Source organism: Pan paniscus, chromosome 2 (assembly GCF_029289425.2).
Source record: "Pan paniscus chromosome 2, NHGRI_mPanPan1-v2.0_pri, whole genome shotgun sequence".
NCBI lineage: Eukaryota > Metazoa > Chordata > Mammalia > Primates > Hominidae > Pan > Pan paniscus.
The window spans coordinates 342,360-364,775 of NC_085926.1; the positions used below are offsets into that span (position 1 = coordinate 342,360).

Below are 22,416 nucleotides of genomic sequence, written 5' to 3' on the forward strand. Positions count from 1 at the left end.
TAAAGCTATCCCTCCCCCCTCCCCCCACCCCACAACAGGCCCCGGTGTGTGATGTTCCCCTTCCTGTGTCCATGTGTTCTCATTGTTCAATTCCCACTTATGAGTGAGAACATGCAATGTTTGGTTTTTTATCCTTGCGATAATTTGCTGATAATGATGGTTTTCAGCTTCAACCATGTCCCTACAAAGGACATGAACTCATCATTTTTATGGCTTCATAGTATTCCATGGTGTATATGTGCCACATTTTCTTAATCCAGTCTATCATTGTTGGTTCCAGGACATTTGGGTTGGTTCCAGGTCTTTACTATTGTGAATAGTGACACAATAAACATATGTGTGCATGTGTCATTATAGCAGCATGATTTATAATCCTTTGGGTATATACCCAGTAATGGGATGGCTGGGTCAAATGGTATTTCTAGTTCTAGATCCCTGAGGAATCGCTACACTGACTTCCACAATGGTTGAACTAGTTTACAGTCCCACCAACAGTGTAAAAGTGTTCCTGTTTCTCCACATCCTCTCCAGCACCTTTTTTTGGTATTTTTAGTAGAGACGGGGTTTCACCATGTTAGCCAGGATGGTCTCGATCTCCTGACCTTGTGATCCGCCCCCCTCGGCCTCCCGAAGTGCAAACATTCTTGAAATTCTGCTTAGCTAGACTGTTAGGTGCAAGTTGATTCTGATCCCATTGCAGAGAGGCCATTCAGGATCAAGTCCAGTCTTGTTGAAACAAAGTTAAGTGATTTTTGGTTTCGGTGTTGATGAAGTACCCATGTGAAATATATTGGCAAGATAAAGGAGTGTAGTTACCTCATTTACAGAAAAAAATATTTTTTTAATTTACTTTTAAAAATATTACTGTTGTCCAAACTCAGCAATGCTAATGTTTGTCACCAGATAAACACAGTAAATGCCACTGGTTGGATTTATTTTTAAATGGAGTAATTTCTTTATCTGAATTGAGGTAGACTTCATGTTTGCTGTTGTGTTATAGTAATTAAAGTTCACATTTATCTGTGAGTGTTAAAATTTTCACTTTTTATCGTGCCATCAAACTCACTAAATAGTTTCAAAGTCAAAGGATAAGACATAAAAAATTCCTGAAAAATTAATGCCATTTATATATCTTCTAAAACCTTAAATTTATTGATGTAGAAGTATGCATCCCTGTTTTCCAATATTCATTTTGTATTTAGTTAAAAGCTGTTCTGAAGATTTATGGCACGCAATAGCAGTTTTGGTAGAGTTATAAATTTTCTTTTCTTTTTTATTGTTGGTGCCTTAGAAGCCAGTTGAATTACAAATTTACATTTTCAGAATTAGAATTGTATAATCTAGATTTAATTAATGCAAGGATGATAATGCTTCAGTGGCAGTATTATCTGTTCGAATTGCTAGATTTTTTTGAACGCTCTCAGGGAGCAGCTCTCCAATTAGGGATTTATACATATTATTAATTAACTACTTTACAATAGATATTATCCAGTGAACTGTGTATTCATATTAGGCACTGTATAGTTTGCTTGTTATCAAAGTGGATTACATGTCCTTTCCATTTTCTAAACCATATTTTATTTCCTCTGCTGCCTCTTGTATCTGAGTATAGATAGATTCACCAACTACCCAACAGCACCAGTGACTTCAATGCCAGTGTTTACTGGGCTTAAGTTACAGAGAATAAAACTAAATAAGTGGTTTGAATTTGGAGATTTGGGTACATAAACGTTTTGTATATTACTATGCCTTATGTCTATAAGGTTTACTTTCTGCAAAATGTTTTCCATAACATTTGATGTCAATCAAAGCCGAGCCTTTACCAAATAGCTGGCATGATGTTTTATCTACAAGCTCTTAATGTAGTGAATATACTAAACATACTTTCCCGACTTTTGAGGGAAATTTCATGCTACCTATAGCAAAAATGTGATTCAAAGATGGTTGCTATTTCAAAAATGTTTCCAGAGACTTTCTAAAAGGAATCTCATAGAACGAGTTGAGCAAGAGGAAACCCACTAAAGGACTGTCACATGGCTGAATGTATAAAGAGAACCAAAGTCTGCTTTCCGAAATTGCAAAGGCAGTGTAATAACCACACCGCCCCCTGCAATGTTAAGCCTTGAAAGGTCCTTGAATTTAGACAAAAAGCAATTCACTGTAACCAGCTGGTGCATCGATAAGAGAAATGTCAGCAAATTCCCTCAACCTCTAAAGGCATGGATGGGGGTTGAGGGGCTACAGGACAAATATATAGGAAGTGCACAAAGCTTCTCAAGAAGAAATTTTACAGTAAATGAGTAAACCTTTAGATTTCCAAGAACAATGAAAATCGGTTGTGAATCATAATTTAAGAATGAAACATACAAATAAATACCTTCTAATGAATTCCATCAAGTTGGGACTGTTATAAATGCCTTCCTAAGATCCTTCTCCTCCACAAGAGACTGTGTAATTCTATAATGCAAATTCCCCCAACAAATTTGAAAGACATCAATGTAATGCTCAGGAAGAATACATTTTGAATATCCTTATAAATATCAATACTTCCATAAAAATATTAAACTTTGGCGTTAGATTTCAAAGTCTGCACAATTCTGACTTATATTCTGATTATAACTGCATTGCTCTTTTAAGAAATTGACTCCAGTGTGGGGAGGAAACAATAGGTTGAAATATTGACAAGTCTCATTTCCTACATCAATTCCATTTCATTTAAATTTTTATTTGCTGGGAGTAATTTCAATGTGGATGGCTCTTTTTGCAACTTAAAGTGGTCAAATTTGGCTTTTTATTGCATTCTTACCCTTTTCTCCATATGGGCTGAGAAGTTTTTATTTAGTGTGGTTAATGCACTGACTGGAATATTTGCCAATCACATTCAAAGCCTTCCTAATAAAGCGAGAGATAGAGAATATGTAACCGCCCAAAGTGAAATCAGTGTTTGGAGAAAAAGATTTCACATCTATCAAAGCTAAAGCAAGAAAATCCTGTGACTCTGGGTTTGTATCTCTGCTCAGAGAAATATGTACAAGTATGTTATTGCCTTATTGTTGTCGCATAACAAAAACATTATTGTCTGGAGTTTCAAAATGCAGAAATATTTTTAAAGTTGTGTAAAGATGCACACCAGTTTCTTAATAGCATTTATCTCTGCAGGGGAGATGTAAGAACCAGGATCTGTAGCATAGAATTTATTTAAATTGCTGAATTTTGAAAAAAAAAAGAACGTATTAAGATATTTGTTGTTATAGTCAAAGCCAATTTTAAAATAACACATTAAAATGATTTTTTACACCAGGTGTTCCAAAATTCCCAAAAGAAAAAATTGACCCTCTTGAAGTGGAGGAGGGAGATCCAATTGTCCTCCCATGCAATCCTCCCAAAGGCCTCCCACCTTTACACATTTATTGGATGAATATTGGTAAGTAATGCTCCGTTCCATCAAAAAAGGGGGACATTTTAATTCTATCCATCATATCGATAACATAATGAATCCAAAGACAAAATAAAAAATAAAGATCTCTTAATTTTTTTCATATTTGAAGAGGAGATGCTGCTAATATGATAAGGTTTGTCTGTGAAGACAATACTTCCTATATTTCAAACAGTGCACTTACCTGTGGAATGCAGATCATGTGAAAGCTGAGGATGGCATGGGTTTGTGTTGCTAGCTTCATCTTTCTATTTTAGTAATGCTCCACCTGCTAATTGCAGTCACCTACCAAGAAATTAGTATTAACTTTTTTGCTTAATTTTCTAAAAGGTTTGCTGACTCTGATCTGAAATTCTAGCTTTGTAAAGTCTACTTCTAGCATATGCCTTAGCAGTGATCTCTACATGTTTTCTCATTGTGAACCACAGAGAAAAATGCTATTTGTACAGCACTCAGAAGAAAGCAAATGAAGCTACTCTTAGGTACAGCCAATTGTTCCAGACATCAGTTCCCCTAGAATCTTCCAGGCTGTAACCACAACAGGGAGATTAATATCACGGATAAAACTTTTGGAGAGCTTTTTGTTTTTTCTTTTTAAATCATGTTTTAAATAAACGTGATTCTCAGAAAATACAAGTGTTAATTAGGTCATTGTCTGCATTGATCAGTTTTCAGTTCAGCCAATTCAGATTCATAGGGCAGAGGTGGAGACAAAGATGGTAAACAGAGTTTACCACTGTTTGTCTACCAGTGGACTTCTTTGGTTAATGGTAAAAAGTATGCTCCCAAGGGTTTTGCTGCTGTTTTTGTTTTGTTTTGTTTTCCTATTTGCTCATTGTTCCTATAGTAAGACCAGACTTGAGAGGAATTAAAGAGCAAACAGGAAAAACCAAATGAAATAATAATGTAAAAGAAAATGAAAAAGGAAGATGAAGCACAATAAGGGGCAATTGCCCTTTTCAATGGCAAGATATCTCTTTTCAGAATTAGAACACATCGAACAAGATGAAAGAGTATACATGAGCCAAAAGGGAGATCTATACTTCGCAAACGTGGAAGAAAAGGACAGTCGCAATGACTACTGCTGCTTTGCTGCATTTCCAAGATTAAGGACTATTGTACAGAAAATGCCAATGAAACTAACAGTTAACAGTTGTAAGTCCACATAATTTATCGTTTCATCATGTATGCTGAATGCAAATGTGTCAGTAATTTCCTTCTGGCTGAAGCCATTTAAAGCTGGGTTGATATTTTGCACCATTGTTCAGTTCAACTCTGGAGACTTCTTCCAGATGAAATAGAATCTGCAGCTGCAGATTCACGGCAGCTCTGTCTCTCACAGCCAGGAAATCACATCTCAATTCACAGGACAAATGTATTTCATCTGACATCTGCAGGATCTTGTCATTTTCAGTGGATGAAATATACAATGAAATTCCAGGGTTTTCTAAGCAAATCTTTGGCATCGATTCACTGTGATCTTGGATAAACTGGCAGACTGAAAATGGGGGAGAAAACAACAGAGGCAAAAAAACGGAAATTTGTATCACCAAATTGGCAAACTTACTTGAATCACCCCTTTCCCAACTTGATTCTGTGGATGCCAGCCTGGGTTCCCAAATGGGAAAAGTAATTAGAGGGAGGAAGAACCGTAAGATTCAAAGGGAAGAAATAATCCCCAACAGTTTGCTGACTGAATAATTGGCCCTGGTATAGTTGAAAGTTGGCATTACCATTTCATTGTTTAATTTGGTCCATGATTTTTTCATTTTTATGTGTAGATATGCCATGCCAGGGCTTCACTATAACATTCTTCTAGTAGCCTCAGTTCTCTTCAATGGAGCTATAACTTGAATCTTCTCCACCTGGATTCAAGATTAAACTCACTATAATTATTTTCTATGTAAAACTATATTCCCAAAGGCAATGTTCTAGTGAAGCATGGTTCTACATCATTTTGTAATTTTTCTAAGACAAAAATATGACTTTTCATTCTTTATTGATATCGGCATCCACCATTATGTTTGTGTTTTTTCCTTCCGTTTTTTTATTTCAGTAAAGCATGCTAATGACTCAAGTTCATCCACAGAAATTGGTTCCAAGGGTAAGTCAAACCCATGTGGAGTGTTGGCATTTGTGTATAGCTCATTGTCATCTCAGATTTTGAATTTTTCTTTAATATCCTCTTAAGTTTATTCCAATACTGTTATTATGAAAAACATCTGAACTTAGAGGGTTCTATTGCCCCCCCATGCCCTCTTAAATATATGCAAAGGGAGTGATTTTTATAAATATATAACTATACAAATATAATGAAATACTTATATATAATGCATTGAATAGACAGATAGAGATATTTAATGGAGTAATTATTTTGGGTCTCCCAAAACGTCTCTTATGACATATAAGGTTGATACTTTTGCAGAAAGAAAAGAAATGGTTAAGTGTCAAAAGACGTAGAGAAAACACTGCGTTTAAGAAAGTTAAGTGGATTTTTTCTTGCAAGACTTCTTGAAATATTTGACATGCAACTGTACATTGTGGCTTTCTGAGAAAAAAACAGTTTGTAGCATTTTTCAAGCTCATGTGTCTGCGTGATCTTTTTATTTAATTCTTTCCCCCATAGAATGTCTACCAGGACTTGTGTTCTATGGAAAATGCCTGAGTAAATCTGAGTTGTATAGCAGGCTAGTTCTCTATAATGAGAAGAGTCAGTTACATAATTGCAGCAAATATTCTCTATAAAATGTGGACCAGTGATAACTTAGATACCTTATGTACTTGCAAGTTCAGTGGAGGAGGATGCAAGCTCCTTTTGAAGAACCGTCAGTTTTAAGGTGGACTGATTCATCCCCAACATCATTTCCTTTGAGATTAATAACTCAAACATATATAGTGCTATATTTTCACAGCACTCAATGAAAAATCATTGCACATAGTACATATTCAACAATTATTTTTCAAAAAATAAACACGAAGTATAGAAGACTCTCTACTGCTAAAATCCCTTTGAAGATGGAAGTCTTCTAATTTGCCATTGTATTTGAAAAATATTCTTAAGAAAATAAGAAATGGGACGTTTCAATATGCAGATAGTGAGGATGCTTGCTAATCATTTCCTAAAACTGTGTTTTTCTTTAAGGAACTGAGACTACAGGTAGAGTTGCCGAAAGAGCTTGATAAATTCGTAGATGCCTAGTGTCTACCACAGCCTTCCTCAGTGAGAATTTCTGAGTGCAGGAGGAAGCTGTTTTTACCAGAAACCTCATTAAATTCTTAGGCAATTTAAATTAAATAAAAACATAAACATAAAGTCATTGCACATGACATGATTGAAGTATAGAATATAAAATCACAGATTTTCAATTAAGGACTTCTGTTTGACCTTCTGAGTTAGCAGATATGGTATAAATAATAACATTTATAAAATTTTGCAGTGCTACGCTCAGTAAAAACATATGAGGGACAACCCATGCTTCATGGTAAGAGAGAAGAGGAGTCTATTTAAATGGAAATATGTGAAATGTGTATAGAACACACACACACACACACACACTCATGTGTGTCGGATTTTTTGTTTTAAGAAAGATGTGGTGTCACAGAATTTTATGTATATTAATTTGAAAAAATTCTGACTTTTCTTTTCTATTTTGTAGCAAATTCCATCAAGCAAAGAAAACCCAAACTGCTGTTGCCTCCCACTGAGAGTGGCAGTGAGTCTTCAATTACCATCCTCAAAGGGGAAATCTTGCTGCTTGAGTGTTTTGCTGAAGGCTTGTGAGTAACCTGACTCTCACTCATGACTTTGTCCATCCAGTTCTGTAAAGAATAAGACATCAAGCACATTAAGACTGTGCTTGCAAAGATATTTTAAAATTATTTCCTTAAAAAAATTAAATTCTGCCAGGCACTGCAGATATTCTGCTCAGGACTGTTATCCCAGGTACTTAAGAGGCTGAAGCAGGAAGATTGCTTGAGCCCAGGAGTTTGAGGCTGCAGTGAGCTATGATAATGCCATTGCACTAAAACCTGGATGACAGAGCAAGACCGCATCTAAAATAAAATTAAATTAAAATTAATAAAATAAAATAAATAATAAACATAAATTCTGTCATTATATCTCTGGAGGAAGTAATTTGTACTTCACTCTACAGACTTCAGGCAGTAACAGGCTCATAAAATTAGATCTCTCTGTCAATTTATGATATTGTGGATGGAGGGGATGATGATAACATTCTCCTTAGTTAAGTTTAAGAAGCCTGAGGTTGTTGGTAGTCAGCCCCTCACTTTTGGTGCTGAGTTTTCTCTCTATGCTATACTATCTTGCCCCACTCCTGTTTGCTATGTTACTTACTAAATCTGCTCCTTTGCAGGTTCCAAGGAGCCCTATTTATCTATTTTTACCCTGCTGCCCTTTGCACACATGGAGGTCCAGACCATGTAATTTAAGAGAGTTTTACATCAAAATCTAATTAAGTGAACTTTCTTTACACCTGAAAAAGCAATCCATTTATTTATTTTTATTTATTTATTTATTTATTCATTTATTCATTTATTTATTTTTTTGAGACAGGGTCTCACTCTGTCACCCATGCTGGAGTGCAGAGGCGCAATCTCAGCTCATTGCAACCTCTGCCTCCTGGGTTCAAGCGATTCTCCTGCCTCAGCCTCCTGAGTAGCTGAAACTACAGGTGTGTGCCACCACACCTGGCCAGTTTTTTGTATCTTTAGTAGAGACAGGGTTTCAACATGTTAGCCAGGAAGGTCTCGATCTCCGGACCCTGTGATCCACCTGAGTTGGCCTCCCAAAATGCTGGGATTATAGGCATGAGCCACCGGGCCCAGCCCGCAATGCACCTTTTTAAATCCTCCAAGAAAACCCTAAAGGACCTCACTTGGTCACCTCTTAAAATTGTTCCATTTATTAACTACTGTTAAGTACATGTAAACAGGGACCATCTTATTTAATATTTAATCGTACAGGGTCTCCTATTTTTACCACTATCCTTCTGAACTTACGGTCCTTCCCTACCATTGAGGATACCTTGGGAAAATGCATTCCAGCTTCCTAGCACCTGGGTTTACTCATTTGAAATATAATCTGCTCATAAGCTAAGGGCTTTGGGGACTCTAGTTAGTGGACTAGGATTTGAAATTCAAAAAATCATATTCATTCATAATTTAGAGTACATTCTGAACGACTGGTTTAGAAATGGAGCAGATTTTATTGGTTTTACAGCCCCTAAGCTTTGTAAATTTCTCTTTCCAACCACCAAAAATATCAAAGTTGCTTGTCTGTCTTCAACTCCCAATGTGTATTTACATAAATTAGTTAGAAGTACTGTGACACAGACTCTGTTTGGAATGTTTGGTCTGCGTATTATTTTAGAAGAGGAAAGTCTCATGTTGAGTTTGAATCATGATGGCAACAACCTGCTCTACTGGTTGTATTTTTACATGTTTACAGTGGTAGAAATTAAATTCTTGCAGAGTTCATCACTATATTGAGTTGGGCAGAGTGATCCTTTCTGTAATTCTTTTTTCTTATTTCCCACAAATGCCTTCACTGACCTCTTGGATTGACTAGCAACTGCGCAGAATGTCTTCAAAATAATGAAATGCTCTCATGTGCTTTTTAGAAAATGAAGAGTCATGAAGGAATATATAAAAACAGAGTGGATGAAAATATATGTTGTTGTGAGGACATGAAAATTCTTGATGCGCTGTCCTAAGAATTTTCGCCTGAAGTAGTTTCTTCTTACTCATACTGATTTTGTGTTGGGTAATCCTGTCTGATCTGGGTCGTCTCTCAGAAGATGATACATTTTTTAAAAGTTTTTTGGGTCCTTTAAAAAACTTTTTCTAAGAAGTTTTCAAGCCATTAACAACCTATAGTAACAAAAATAATTATAATTAAAGTATTGTACTATTATTTTGTGTCAAGCACTATATTTGGGTCTTTGAAAACTAGTCTAATTGTCTAACACATTTTACTTGAAAGAATAAAGTAAAATGATTATAAGTGTCAGGTGAACATGAGATATAATTTATCTCAAGATAGGTCTATATCTTGGCAAGAATTTCCAGCTATATTCTTGCAAATGTTTTTCATTTCCTTTTGTTTTAGATTTAAGGGACATTTACCAACAGTATCTGAACAAATGTGTTTTGAGGGAAAACTTATAAAATGGCCATAGATGGACTCATGTGCACTGCTCAAATAGTTTTTTTTCTGTTTTGTAAATTCATGGGTTTAAAGTAGGTATAATTCTTTCACAAGATACTACTTTATAAATAGAGAAATATACAAATAAAAGTTGGCCAGACAAGGGCCTGAAAAAAATTGAGATTATGAGGTAGTGTATTTTGTGTGCAAAAAGGTATTAAGCAATATATTTTCCCTCAAAACACATTGCTTAAATGCTGTTAGTAAATGTTATTTAAATTTAAAAAAAAGGCAGGAGGTATAAAAAAATTGGCAAGAATAGAGCTGAAAATTTTTGCCATGGTATAGACCTATCCTGAGATTAAATTATATCTCATTTTCACATAATACTTTAGATCATTATTTTACTTTATTCTTTCAAGTAAATGGTATTAGAAAATTAGACTAGTTTTCAAAGATCCAAAGACTAGGGAGTCCGGGAGATCTTGCTTAAAGTGAGTTACTTGCTCTATTAAAGGATGGACTCAAGAAAAAATCCTGTTTTAGGGGAACTGAGTTCCAGAGCAGCCTATAACTTGGCAAATTGTCATTTTGACAGATGGAGTGAAAAGCCAGCAGTTAGGAGACTTGAGCTATGCATCCTTTTAGGTGGTGTGCTCAGAAAGCCAACAGCTAATATACTCTCACAGCTGTCTGCCCAGGCATCATTACCGTTTCCTACACAAGCGTGCCATGTGCTCTTAGCCTGGTAAAATATAAGATTATTATTCCAGGCTGCACAGCACGTTAGTATTTGAGCCTTGAAGGAAGAAGGAAAAGAGTAGATATATAGAGATTAAAGAGCCTTCATCTTTACCTCCAATTTTTTTTGCATAAATAACTGAATTATTTTAACCACAAACTATCAATACAAATAATTTGAGAATATTGACATACACGATTTCAAGGAATTGCTCAATTATTACATAGTAACTAACGGGCAATTTGACAGGAAGCATATATTCTAAGACTATAGAGTTAGGAAGGACATAGGTTGAAAAGCACAAAATAATAGAACACACTGATAAAAAAGCAACAAATTTAGAGTAAACAAATATAAGTTGGGGTATATCATTTATTGCTCCAGTGACCTTAAGAAATTAATTTATTGGAGCTTCAGACTCCTGACTGTTAAATGATCACAATAATGCCCATCTTTAGAACGTACCAAATAACCTACAGATACCAATAACAAGAAGAACTATGGAGAGGAAAAGTGTTGCATCAATAAAATTAGCAAAGTTGTTTCTTCTACTCACTTATAGAGCCTGACTGGGGAAGAGAAAGAGACAGTCATCCTTCATTTAGAATCAACCCTTTATGATTTCCACATAATTTTTAAATCAAATGAGTCACAGAAAGTATGACTTCTGCACTTGTCTGGTTTTCATGAGGAGGGATTTTTCTTAATGTAGCTGCCTTGACTCCCCAGTCCTTTTTTCCTCCTTACTAAGGTGGGGAAAGTTATCATGCTGGTTTTGTTTTGTCTTTACTTTCCTGTTTGTTTTGACTGGGTGAGCTAATCTTTTGAAAGCGCTAAGCAAGGGAAGATTTGGTTCATTCCTCCTTTCCTCTGCTCCCACAAGGGCGAGCACGTGATCCAGGAGGCAGTATCTGTGCTGCAGATTCCAGCTTGCCCTGGAATAGGCTGTTCATCGGTCTAATCAACATGTCCAGCTTTCACGCAGGAGCCCCATTCTCCATGATCAGCATCATAGGATTAAAAGGGAACCTTCTCTCTGCTGACTGTGAGGTCCCACTTTACTGTGTTTTACACAAACAGGGAATAGGGCTGTTATCACTGGCTGCCTCAAACCACCCACAGGGGGATTTTCACACTTGGAAAATATCTTGGTAATATTATTTCAGTGAGCTCCAGCTATTTATCCTTCGCTCAGCCACAGCTAGTCAGCACTTACATGCAGTTAGCCTTTGTAATAGAGGAGAGAGAAGATTTCCAAGGAGACAGACCACTGGAGGATCTTTCAGTGAAAGAGACTTGCTTCAACACCAGTGTTCACTATTGTTGGTGGTGGGTGTGTCTGTCCATTGGTAAGGATGATGTGATTCAGTGGAATATGAGCACATGTGTAAAAGCAACTTGATAAAGGATGTGTCCTAAGGTTTTCTTTGTATTTTACTTTCCGCTTTTAAAAAAAATGTTTATTTATTTAATTATTTTTTGCAGGCCAACTCCACAGGTTGATTGGAACAAAATTGGTGGTGACTTACCAAAAGGGAGAGAAACAAAAGAAAATTATGGCAAGACTTTGAAGATAGAGAATGTCTCCTACCAGGACAAAGGAAATTATCGCTGCACAGCCAGCAATTTCTTGGGAACAGCCACTCACGATTTTCATGTTATAGTAGAAGGTACCTTTCCCATGTTGGTCTATTTCTCTGCTTTTCAAAAAAGTAACTGTATACATGTAGTAGGCCTTGCTTCTAAATCATACATGTTAAAACAGGTCAACAGTTTCAACTTTTAATTGTAGTGTGGGCATTGAATTATATTACACTTCAATTAAGCAGGTTTGTCATTTATTCCCCAAAATGACATAGAAGGGACAAATGACAAGAAAAGATCTCATGTTAGGGATTAAACACAGACAATTTACATGATTTATTCAAATAGTCATTAAAGCTATTCTCCTAAATTATTTTTATTGTAACACACATATACATTTCATAATATTAAATCATAAAAGCAGCAGTAAGGATTATGATGAAAGAAAGTATTAAAATGAGCCTGGAAGAAAGCTTGGATTTTGCTTCCTAATCCTGCAATTAACTTGCTGTGCCCTTTGCCGTTTATTTCACTCTCTGTACCTCAGGCTCTTCACCAAAGACGTGAAAGGGGCAGGCAAACTGTTGTGTTAGCTCTTTCCTGCATATAACACTTTTGTAATCCATATCTTGGGTTCAGATGATAAATTCAATATGTTACTTACAGGCAAAAAGGAATAGACTGTATGCTATAATATTAATTCTCTCAAAAAGTGCAAAAGCATTATATTCAAGTCAACTCTCTGTAAATTCAGAGATTTTGATCAATCAAGGTTTTATTGGTATTAGTTACATTTATAGGAATAAGTAGGCAAAGATGATACCGTTTAAATGTGGAATGTAGTTATTAGTGCTGTGACTGGCGGATGTGAAGTTTGTCTAGTCCTCTGAATGTGATTGACACAGACTATTTTCTGTGGATCCAATCACATTGAGGCTTTCTATCTACAATTTAGTTGACCGTATTGATCAAATTAATGGAATGATGACTGCATTTGTACTTATTTAGTGCAGTGTAAGCTTAGCTACTGAAAGGAATTATTCTTTTTAGACTACAATTTAGTGAACTAGTGCTCTAGGCACCCATTAATATTCCAGTAAAATTCACCTCTTAAAACTTTAGTTTCCACAAGGAACACCTAAGTAATGGCCTGTTGTTTAAATTAATGGAAAAAAAAAAAGGACTCAGACACAAATTCTCCTCCCAAGTAAATGTTAACACAGTTGATTTAGTCATACCCCTGTTTGGAATAACACTGTATTTCCAAGCCTTCTCCATAATGCATATTATTATTTAAGGTAGGAAGAATAGAAAACCAAAGTTGAGAATTTTATTTTCTTTGACTTGACAAAAGCAAAACTTATATAGATATGCATTAACGTCAACATCTGCCAAACAGTGATATATTCCTTTGACATTAAATTATTCACAAAGAAATTCAAGGAAGAAGAGTTTGAAAGATTTATGTTATGTATATTTTTAGTCATCATTTGATGTTTCTATATAATTTGGCTACATCATGCAACAGGGGTATTTTTCCGTAACCCCCTCCTCCCCTCCCTGGCACACACACACCCACGAACCAGACATATCTAATTGTTAGATTCTCCTCCAAGTTGCTGACTATTAGAAACCCTTCCAGATGGCTGGAACATAGCTACAGTAGCTGAATATTTTAACAATCTGGCCACGTTTTCTTGACTATAAAACCAAACCTTTCAAAAGAATTGCAAGGGTTGCAAAAAAAGAAATCAAAGATGTAAAATTAATTATGCAATTTAAAATGTTGACTATAGGACTCCAAAAGAATATAGATTTCCTGAACAAATTGTTCTCACTACTCATAAAACAGCTATTAGCACCATTGAGATGTAAATGATGTTTTTATGAAGAACTTTTAATCCTCTCTCTTTAGTAAGAAACTATTAAATGTACCTTCAGTTGTATGTTTTTGGAGTTTCTCTTTACCTATGCACATGAAAAACAAATTGAGCTTAAGAAGTCTTTACTTTTTTTTCTAAAGTGTGGAGGTAATAAATAAAAACTTTGTTAATCATCTGGATGGATGAGCTCGTGTTTATTCAATTTTTTCTGCCTTCCTGCACACTCTCCTTTTCCTTTTTTGTCTCTTTTTTAGAAGCCCAAATTAAATAATAAGGATTTGCCATGTGAGAAAATAGCAATGCTATTATATATTTTGAAAATCTACTCCATTCTGAAAACACCCATTGTGCTTAAGTAAAATCATGGATTGGATTGGATTCTTTCTGTATGTGCAATGTCTTTCCTATTACCAAACATAATCAAATCCTATGAGCTTGTAATTTAGGTTGCAACATCCTAAATATAAAATCAGACTGCACTTCAAATCCTATAATATGTAGGAGCAAAAGCAGCCAGGATGTCTTGACTAGGTACAACTGTATATTCTAAATATCTAAGATATGATTAATTACACATTCAATAAAAAGAGATATATTATAGTGACATCTAAAACAGTCTACATCCAGAAATCAAAATATAATCACAATCACATTTCAATAGATTATTTAAAAATAAGCTCCCACCAATAATTTTTATGTTGTCAACTTTTGAATTATTTAAAGCCTTTGAATTTTAGTAAGTGAAATAGGAAAGCATTTATATATAATTATAGAGCCATAATATAATCCAAAATGTTTTTGCATTTTCAAAGGTTGTCATAAAATCAAATGCAACTCAGTCATTAATATACTTGAGAAATCCTTGTTTTCAAATAACAAATCTATTTCTAAAATGTTGCAATTAAATGCAATTTTTGTTAAACCTAACAATTTTTGATTAAAATATAGATTTTAATAAGAACCTGTGAAGAAACAGTTTTACTAAAAATAACCAGTGTTGTATGTTCTATATGTACCAAGTTTGTTTTATTTTGTTTTTTTCCTAGTGATAAACATCTCTATTTAGCTTGCTTAATATATAGTCCCAATGTTCAGACATTTGCATCTGTTTCCAGCAACACGAGAAATATTTATCATCTTATTTTTGTATTTACAATTATGAGAAAATGCATAAAGTTTCAACATAAGCAATTTTCATCTGTTACCATATGTCTTAGGATAATAGATAAAAGACTGGGTTTCTATGAGGATGGTATTTTTCCTCAGAATTTTTGGTTTTAAGGCTCAAGAAGCAGCTGTTTCTGAGCAGAACAAGCTTGACTCAAGTCTCTCTCAATATTACATGATTCAGGACCAGCTTACTTCTATAGGAGAAATGGATGAAAAGCATTAAAGTAAATGTTCAAGCAATTATAAAGAAAGCTTATAAAGAAGGGTTAAGATAAAGTATAGTGAGGAAGCCTAGTGAATGCTCAGAACTTCTTGAGTCAGTTGATAAATATTGGGGGAGCTTGGATTTGGAAGCATAAATTGGGTTGGCCTTCATTCCTGTCTTTGATACAAATTCATAAGATAACACTAAATTAGAAACAAAAATCACATGACTTCAGAGTCTTAATGCTGCTCATCCATAGTTGCTGTGTATCTATCTATGGAATGGCAAGAACAGGAACTGGAGCTTCCTTTGCTGGTGGGCCTGGGCAAGTTAGGCAGCTTCTCCAAAGCTCAGCCCTCTGTCTGTAAGATGAAAGGATTGGATGACGTGATAATTTGGGACCTCTTTCAGTAATACTAATATTACTAATAGTCCTAATAGTAAATATCCTAATGGCAATAGTAATTATTCCTGAAGATTTACAGAAATATCATCATTGCTTGATTTTCTTTATTTCTGCATATGTTGAAAGCAATAGTTGTAATTTTCTACTATAAATATGATATGCCATAATGTTCATGTTCATGGAATATTTTTCGCTAACTTACAGATATTTAGTTTTATATTGGTTGTATTAAAATAACCAGAAAAAAAGTAAGGATATCATTTAAAAAATGCAAAATAGACAAAAATAAACCTTCACCTCAGAAAATGATCGCAGTTTATAATTTGGACTAGTGTATTTTAAACCAAGTGACTAAACATTTACAGGTAGTACAGCTTATGAATACAGATATTTAACTTGGAATTTAACAATTAAGTCCACACCCTGTGGAGTAATTACAAAGGCACTTATCTCACTTGGACTTGAACTTGCCAAGGCTAGTTGTGTACTTTTGTTTCTTCTGGTGAACTTACAGTTCTTTCCTTTTTACATAATCCTCTTTTTCTTCCTTTACTTAGAAAAATTTTAATGATATTTTTTCATTGTATGCATACATATATCTTTGAAGACTTTCCTTTTTAGCTAAAAATGGAAATCTAAAATATCTTTGGGGAAATAACCAAACTACACTTGATGGGAGTTGCTACCTGCAGGTTTTTTGCAATTTTCTCAGAAATCAAATTATCCAAACCATCAACACTTTAATCTAAACCTTTTATTTACCCCTGACATAGCAATATTCATGAAGTTATAAAACATAGAGTTATAAAAACATGGAAATCCAGTAAAATGTGTCATCTATTTCTGACATACTTTGTAGTATTGTTATACTGGAGCATTAGGGCATAGAAAGATACAGGTAATTTTAAGGTACATTTTGCTGCATTGTTTTGACTGCAGAAAGCTAAACACTGCTTTTGGGCTTCTCTCTCTCCCCTCTTACAAAAAAAATCTCTAGGAAATAATATTTTTCAAATTGATTATATGTACAAATGCTATAAGATCACTAATTAAGAAATATTCAAAATAAGCATTATTTTAATTAGTTTTATTTTTAAAATTCTTAAAATATAATTCTTGTGTATCCACCTTTTTTAGTTGCCATGCTGCAGCTTGAAAATAACCTGTAGTCAGCTCTAAATAAACTCACCATCTGCTTATTCTTCCCTCATTTTTTCCTAGTGGGGTAGCTACTTGTACAGCTAAATAAAGTGGTTGTAGATAACTATTTTCAGTATGTTGATGTATACATGCTGAGTCCAAATTAAACACAAACACACACGTGCACGCACACACACACACACACACACCATACAACACAAAAGCAGCTCCCACCTTGCTTTGCAGAGCAAGTTTACCAAAAAGAGCTACTATGAAACCCTTTGTGGTGTCTGCCCTCTGCTGGTGCAAAGTAGAAATACAGGCCTTAACATTTTTGGACTTTTTGACATAGATAACATCTCTCATGAGCTCTTCACTTTACATCCAGAGCCTCCTCGCTGGACAAAGCAGCCTCAGAGTGCTGTGTATAGCACCGGAAGCAATGGCATCTTGTTATGTGAGGCTGAAGGAGAACCTCAACCCACAATCAAGTGGAGAGTCAATGGCTCCCCAGTTGACAGTAAGTTTAAAAACCAATTGCAATGCAATGCTGAAGGCCCTGGTTTGACGGGATTAATGATGGTCAGACATGTGTGTAAAATGAAGTTGGTATGTGGTTGGATTAGCAGGACAGATACAACCAGCAAATCAGAGATTGCTTATTTCTAAGCAATTTGGTTGTTAAGACTTGATATTCATGGAAGAGCCATAAATAATATTTATACTGCCTGTGCCCTCTTATAAATTATATATAAGAATAAAGATTTTTAATTTTTAAAAAGAAAATTGAATGAGAAAGAGGATGCATCCAAGGAAAAAAGCCAATTATTGTTCCTCTCCCTGAGAAGAAACAGAACAGGAGCCTAGCAGCTGAGGGCACAGGTTCAAATTCAGGACCTCCCTTAGGCTCAGGCAACAGCAACACCTGTCCTGGGCTCTGCCCTTTTAAGGGACTTGCTCTGGTCACCCTCTGGTCCTGCTTGTCTCCATGATTTGAAAGCATCCTCAGGGAAAAGGAGGCATCCCAAGTCTGAACATGTTCCCATTACTGCCTATTTGCTACCAACCTCAAGCACAAAGACCTGAAAATCCCCATGCCCGGTCCACCCTGAGCCCACTCCAAATGGGCTGGGTGGGGAAAGACAGGAATGGCCCAGCACTGAGGGCCAACTCTCCCCATTTCACCATGCTCAGCATAGAGCTCCAAGGAGTCCCCAAATCTTCCACTGGAACCTAGAGCTCAGATTATTTTGGATGTCCTTGTTCAGGAAGAAGGATAGAACATATTTTTACGTGTCAATTGCTTAATTAAGAGCAGGTACAATAGTGGCTTCCATTTGTCCTTTTGCTCTGGGGCCTGCACAAGTCAAGGGTGAGCCACTTGGTGGATAACAGACCTCGGGTCCCATCTAGGATGTGCACCTTGCCAGCTGTTTCCTCTTGAGGTGTTTTCTGAATCTCCCCAAGCTTACATTTTTTAAACTGCAAAATGGAGATAGTGGCGATTGGTTGTGATTGAATGAAAAAAAATGTAGCCAGCTGCCTAGGGCAGTGATTCATCTGTAGAGCACTGTGATGGTTTATAAACTCTGGAGCCAGACTGCCTGGGTTTGCATACTGGCTCTACCACTTACTAGCTGCGTGACGGGGAGTATCACTGACCCTCTTCAAACCCATTTCTTCATCCGTAAATTGGGATAAAAATAACACTGACTCACGGGGTTGTTTTGTGGATTAAAGGAAACATCATGCAGAGAATGCTTAGCACGGAGACTGCCACAAAAACAGCACCCCATAAGGTATGGTTGGTTGGTATTGTTTTCCCATAACAGACACTCAGGAAACCTTAGTCCTCATTATTACTATCTTCAGATTTGGGATTTTTCTCTTCATCTCTTTAGGGAACAGAATAAAAAATGAAAAATAATAATGAGGTTTTGGGTAGACGAAGGGAAATGAAAGCAACTTTTGTTTATAATGAATGTTCAGGTTACAAAAGTAAGGAACGCAGATTCTCCGGAACACAAAATCATAAAATATTATATTTGGATGGTATTTGGTTATTTACAAAAGACATTCACAAATTACCTAGAATCCTCAAAAGAACTTTATAAAGGAGGTGCTATTATTCATATTTAACTGATTCGTTCATTCAATAATATTTATGGGGTACTTTCTATGTTCCCGGCACTGGACTTCATGCTTGAGATACAACAGTGAATAAAATGGATGGAATCCTTGCTCTCCTGCCATTAGACAAATAACACATGAGTGTGTACTATGGTGTGGTAAAGCAGAAAATAGCTGGGTAAGGGCAGTGCCTGAAAGAGGTTCAGGACCCAGAGCTGCAATCTTAAGATCATAATAGTAAGACCCCTGTGATAATTTACCTTTGAGTGGAGATGGGAAGGAAGTGACGAAGTCAGTCACCTAAATAGCAGGGAAAGTGCTGTCTCAGTGGAGAGGTGTGTTGAGGAGGAGAAAAGAGGTGAGTGTGACTGAAGCTGAGGGAGTGCAAGGGGCAGCCCTAGGCCACCAGATCCACAGGCAGGGGAAGGGGCCAGAGCTCAGGTAAAGATGAACATCTAAGTAGGGCCTTGGGATTTTGAGAATACACTAGGCAGCTCTTGGAGAATTTTAAGCAGAAGAGTGACACAATCTAATTTACATTTTTACAAGGTATTTTCCTGGCCTTTGAATGCAGAATGGACTGTGTGATTGATACTAGGTAGGAGGCCATCTGAGAGGCTCTGCGCTCAGGGCTAGATTGGTGGCAGTCATGGTTGGCTTCTGGATTGATTTTGAAATTGAGCCAATAGGTTTGTTAATGGATGAGGAGGTCAAGGCTGAAAATAAACTTATGCAAGACCACACAGCTGAATAATGGTAGACTTCAAACCAAAGCCAGGTCGCTGGAATCCAAGCTCTGTGTTCTGTTCACAGCTTTTGGCCATGGCTCTCCTTGTTGCCCTGCAAACAGGTCATAAACTTTTATAGGTTGGGATATTTGATGACAGAGTGTTGGCTAAAGGATTTGAAATCTCTTTAAGCTTATTTTAGTTTTAGAGGTTATATATCCTTTCCCCATATTATTTCAAAATTAAATCAAAATGATTGCTATTATTGATTATCGGCCTAACCCTTTTCACATGCTTTGCATATGATATTTCTGAACCTCGTAGCAGCTTGAAAAATAGATTCTATTATTCTCCATTGGCAACTGCGGCTCAGAGAGGTTACATTACTTACTGGAGAATGCAACCCAGGTACATTTAAAACCAGGAACTAAACCCCGGAAGGATTAACTCCAGAGCTGAACTTTCGTCCACTTTATTGCATGATTTCTCACAGGGTTGACCAAAGACAAAACTGAGAAAGAATTTCTGAAGTAAGTCAGGACTAGTGTGTTTTATAAAGACTTGGCTTTCTTGAATCCTGGGAGCTTCTGTTAGCCTTTGTCAATACACAACAATTTCCATACCCACGCCAACAGGGAGATTTAAGCAATGTTTAATTACTTAAATAAAGTATCATTTAAATAGTCTAATTTCTTACTTTTGTAATGCAGTGTTAATTCAGAGCCATGCATGGATCAGACGGGACAAGGAGAACTAAATGGGAGGATGGCGTTAACTCTGAAAGACTTAGGACCTTGAGTGGGGTGTGGAAGTGAAGAGTGGGATTAGAGACTCAGTGCTTTGCAGCATTCCTAAAGAGTTTAGCCTTTAAAAACTTGGAAGAGCTACTCATCTTGCTAATTTGCAAGAAATAAGTGATAAATTATTCAACAGGATTGTATTAGTTTTCTAACATTGCTATAACAAATTAAATCACCATAAACTTAGTGTCTTAAAATAGTGCATGTACACTATTTTACATTTCTGTAAAAGTCTGACACGAGTCTTGGCTAAAATCAAAATGTAGCAGTGCCATGTCCTGGAAGTGCTTGGAGAGCATTCCTTCGTTTGCCTTTTCCAGCTTTTCCAGGCTGCCCACATTCCTGGCTCCCTTCTGCCATTTTGAAAGCCAGCTACGCTGCATCTCTCTGACCATCCTTCCATGGTCACATTTCCCTCTGACCATAGCCAAGAAGGGCCTTCTGATTTTCAGGAGCTTCGTGATTACATTGAGCCCACTTGGGTCATCCGGATGTAGGAAATAATTTTCCTACCTCAATGTCCTTAATCTTAATCACATCTGCAAGTCCCTTTTTTCCATGTAAAGTAACAAAGTCATACATTCTGGGACTTGGAACGTGTACATCTTTCAGGGGCTATTGTTTTGCCTACTTACAGGGGCCTCTCAGGAATAAAGGTTACCCAACCTAACATTTTAAGTCATTCCAACAAGTATTTACTGACTGGATTTTCTCTGGTAGCTGCTCTTTGGGCAGTGGGGACACACTGCACAACCCCACGGTGAGGTCCTGCCCTTAGAGAGCTCACAGTCAAGTGAAAAAAATATTCATTTGTGACTCCCAGGCAGAAAAAGATGTGTAAGTCTTTTATTTTAATATGTAGTATTCATGTTTTCTAGAACCTAAAACTTAGTATAGTCATTATCTCGTATAATGGAGACACAATCAGAAAAGTAGAATTCGATTGATTATTAATCTTGTAATGTCCTTTAAACTAAAAATTTTTGCATTTGTGCCCTTCCCTTGACATTTCCAGCTAACATGTTTTCCTTCCCACTGGATTTATATATATAAAATATATGTTATATATATATATATTATATACGGATATTATATATAATATAATAATATATATTTATATCTATATATACACTATAGATATAGATAAAGATATACACATACGTAGTATCATAGCAAGGGCAGGGCTTTTAGAGTCAGAAAAGTGGCCCAATGTTGTGGGATGTGTCATCCAACTTCTCTGTAATCCAGTCCCCTCACCTTTAAAATGGCCATGTAAATGCTGATCCATCGAGTTCTGAGCAGTGTCAGTGAGATCATGCATGTGCCACATCCAATAGACTTTTTGGTCCTTAAATGCATCAGAAATGTTAGGTATTCTTTTTTTTCTTCCTTTTCTTTTTCTTCACTTTTTTTTTAAAGTCTCTCTCCATCACCCAGTCTGGAGTGCAGTGGCAAGATCTTGGCTCACTGTAACCTCCACCTCGTGGGTTCAAGTGATTCTCCTGCCTAGCCTCCCGACTAGCTGGGGTTACAGGAGCGCACCACCACACCTGGCTGATTTTTGTATTTTTAGTGGAGACAGGGTTTTGCCATGTTGGCTAGGCTGGTCTTGAACTCCTGACTTCAAGTGATCCATCTGCCTCAGCCTCCCAAAGTGCTGGGATTACAGGTATGAGCCACCATGCCCAGCCTCATGTTAGGTATTCTCATTTCCAAAAGATATTCCCAGAATTATACTTGGATCAGGAGTGGGGAAGGTTTTATTGGCCCAAAGTAGAAAATCTGGCCCTTTTTCTCAAGAAGAGTTTAGTCTTCCTGGGAAAATGAAATATACAAGCAGTGTACATGAAGTGGTTAAATAGTGAAGCAAGGCAAATGAAATCAATGGTGCAGATCAGAAAACTGTAGAGAGGCAGAGAACTGAAACGGGAACAAAAGTGTCAAGGGGGAAAATAGCAGCCAGTACTGGTAGCTAGGGAGATCATGATGTGTTGACCATGTGACTTGTGCCAGGCAGCATCAGTGT

General features: G+C 36.4%; 1 protein-coding gene across 19 annotated transcripts in view; it reads left to right on the forward strand.

Moving 5' to 3' along the window:
• Positions 1-22,416, forward strand: part of CHL1 (cell adhesion molecule L1 like) — a 209,265-nt gene that overhangs the window by 142,521 nt on the left and 44,328 nt on the right. For 12 of the 19 annotated variants that reach the window (XM_008956634.4, XM_063602708.1, XM_008956633.4 and 9 more), the window contains 6 exons: positions 3,302-3,424; positions 4,421-4,591; positions 5,493-5,540; positions 7,093-7,213; positions 11,830-12,014; positions 17,121-17,252. In XM_008956634.4, coding sequence (XP_008954882.2) covers positions 3,302-3,424; positions 4,421-4,591; positions 5,493-5,540; positions 7,093-7,213; positions 11,830-12,014; positions 17,121-17,252 — 780 coding nt within the window. The remainder of the gene's footprint in view (positions 1-3,301; positions 3,425-4,420; positions 4,592-5,492; positions 5,541-7,092; positions 7,214-11,829; positions 12,015-17,120; positions 17,253-22,416) is intronic. The other 7 variants (XM_034955660.3, XM_063602705.1, XM_063602713.1 and 4 more) reach the window with 1 other exon arrangement.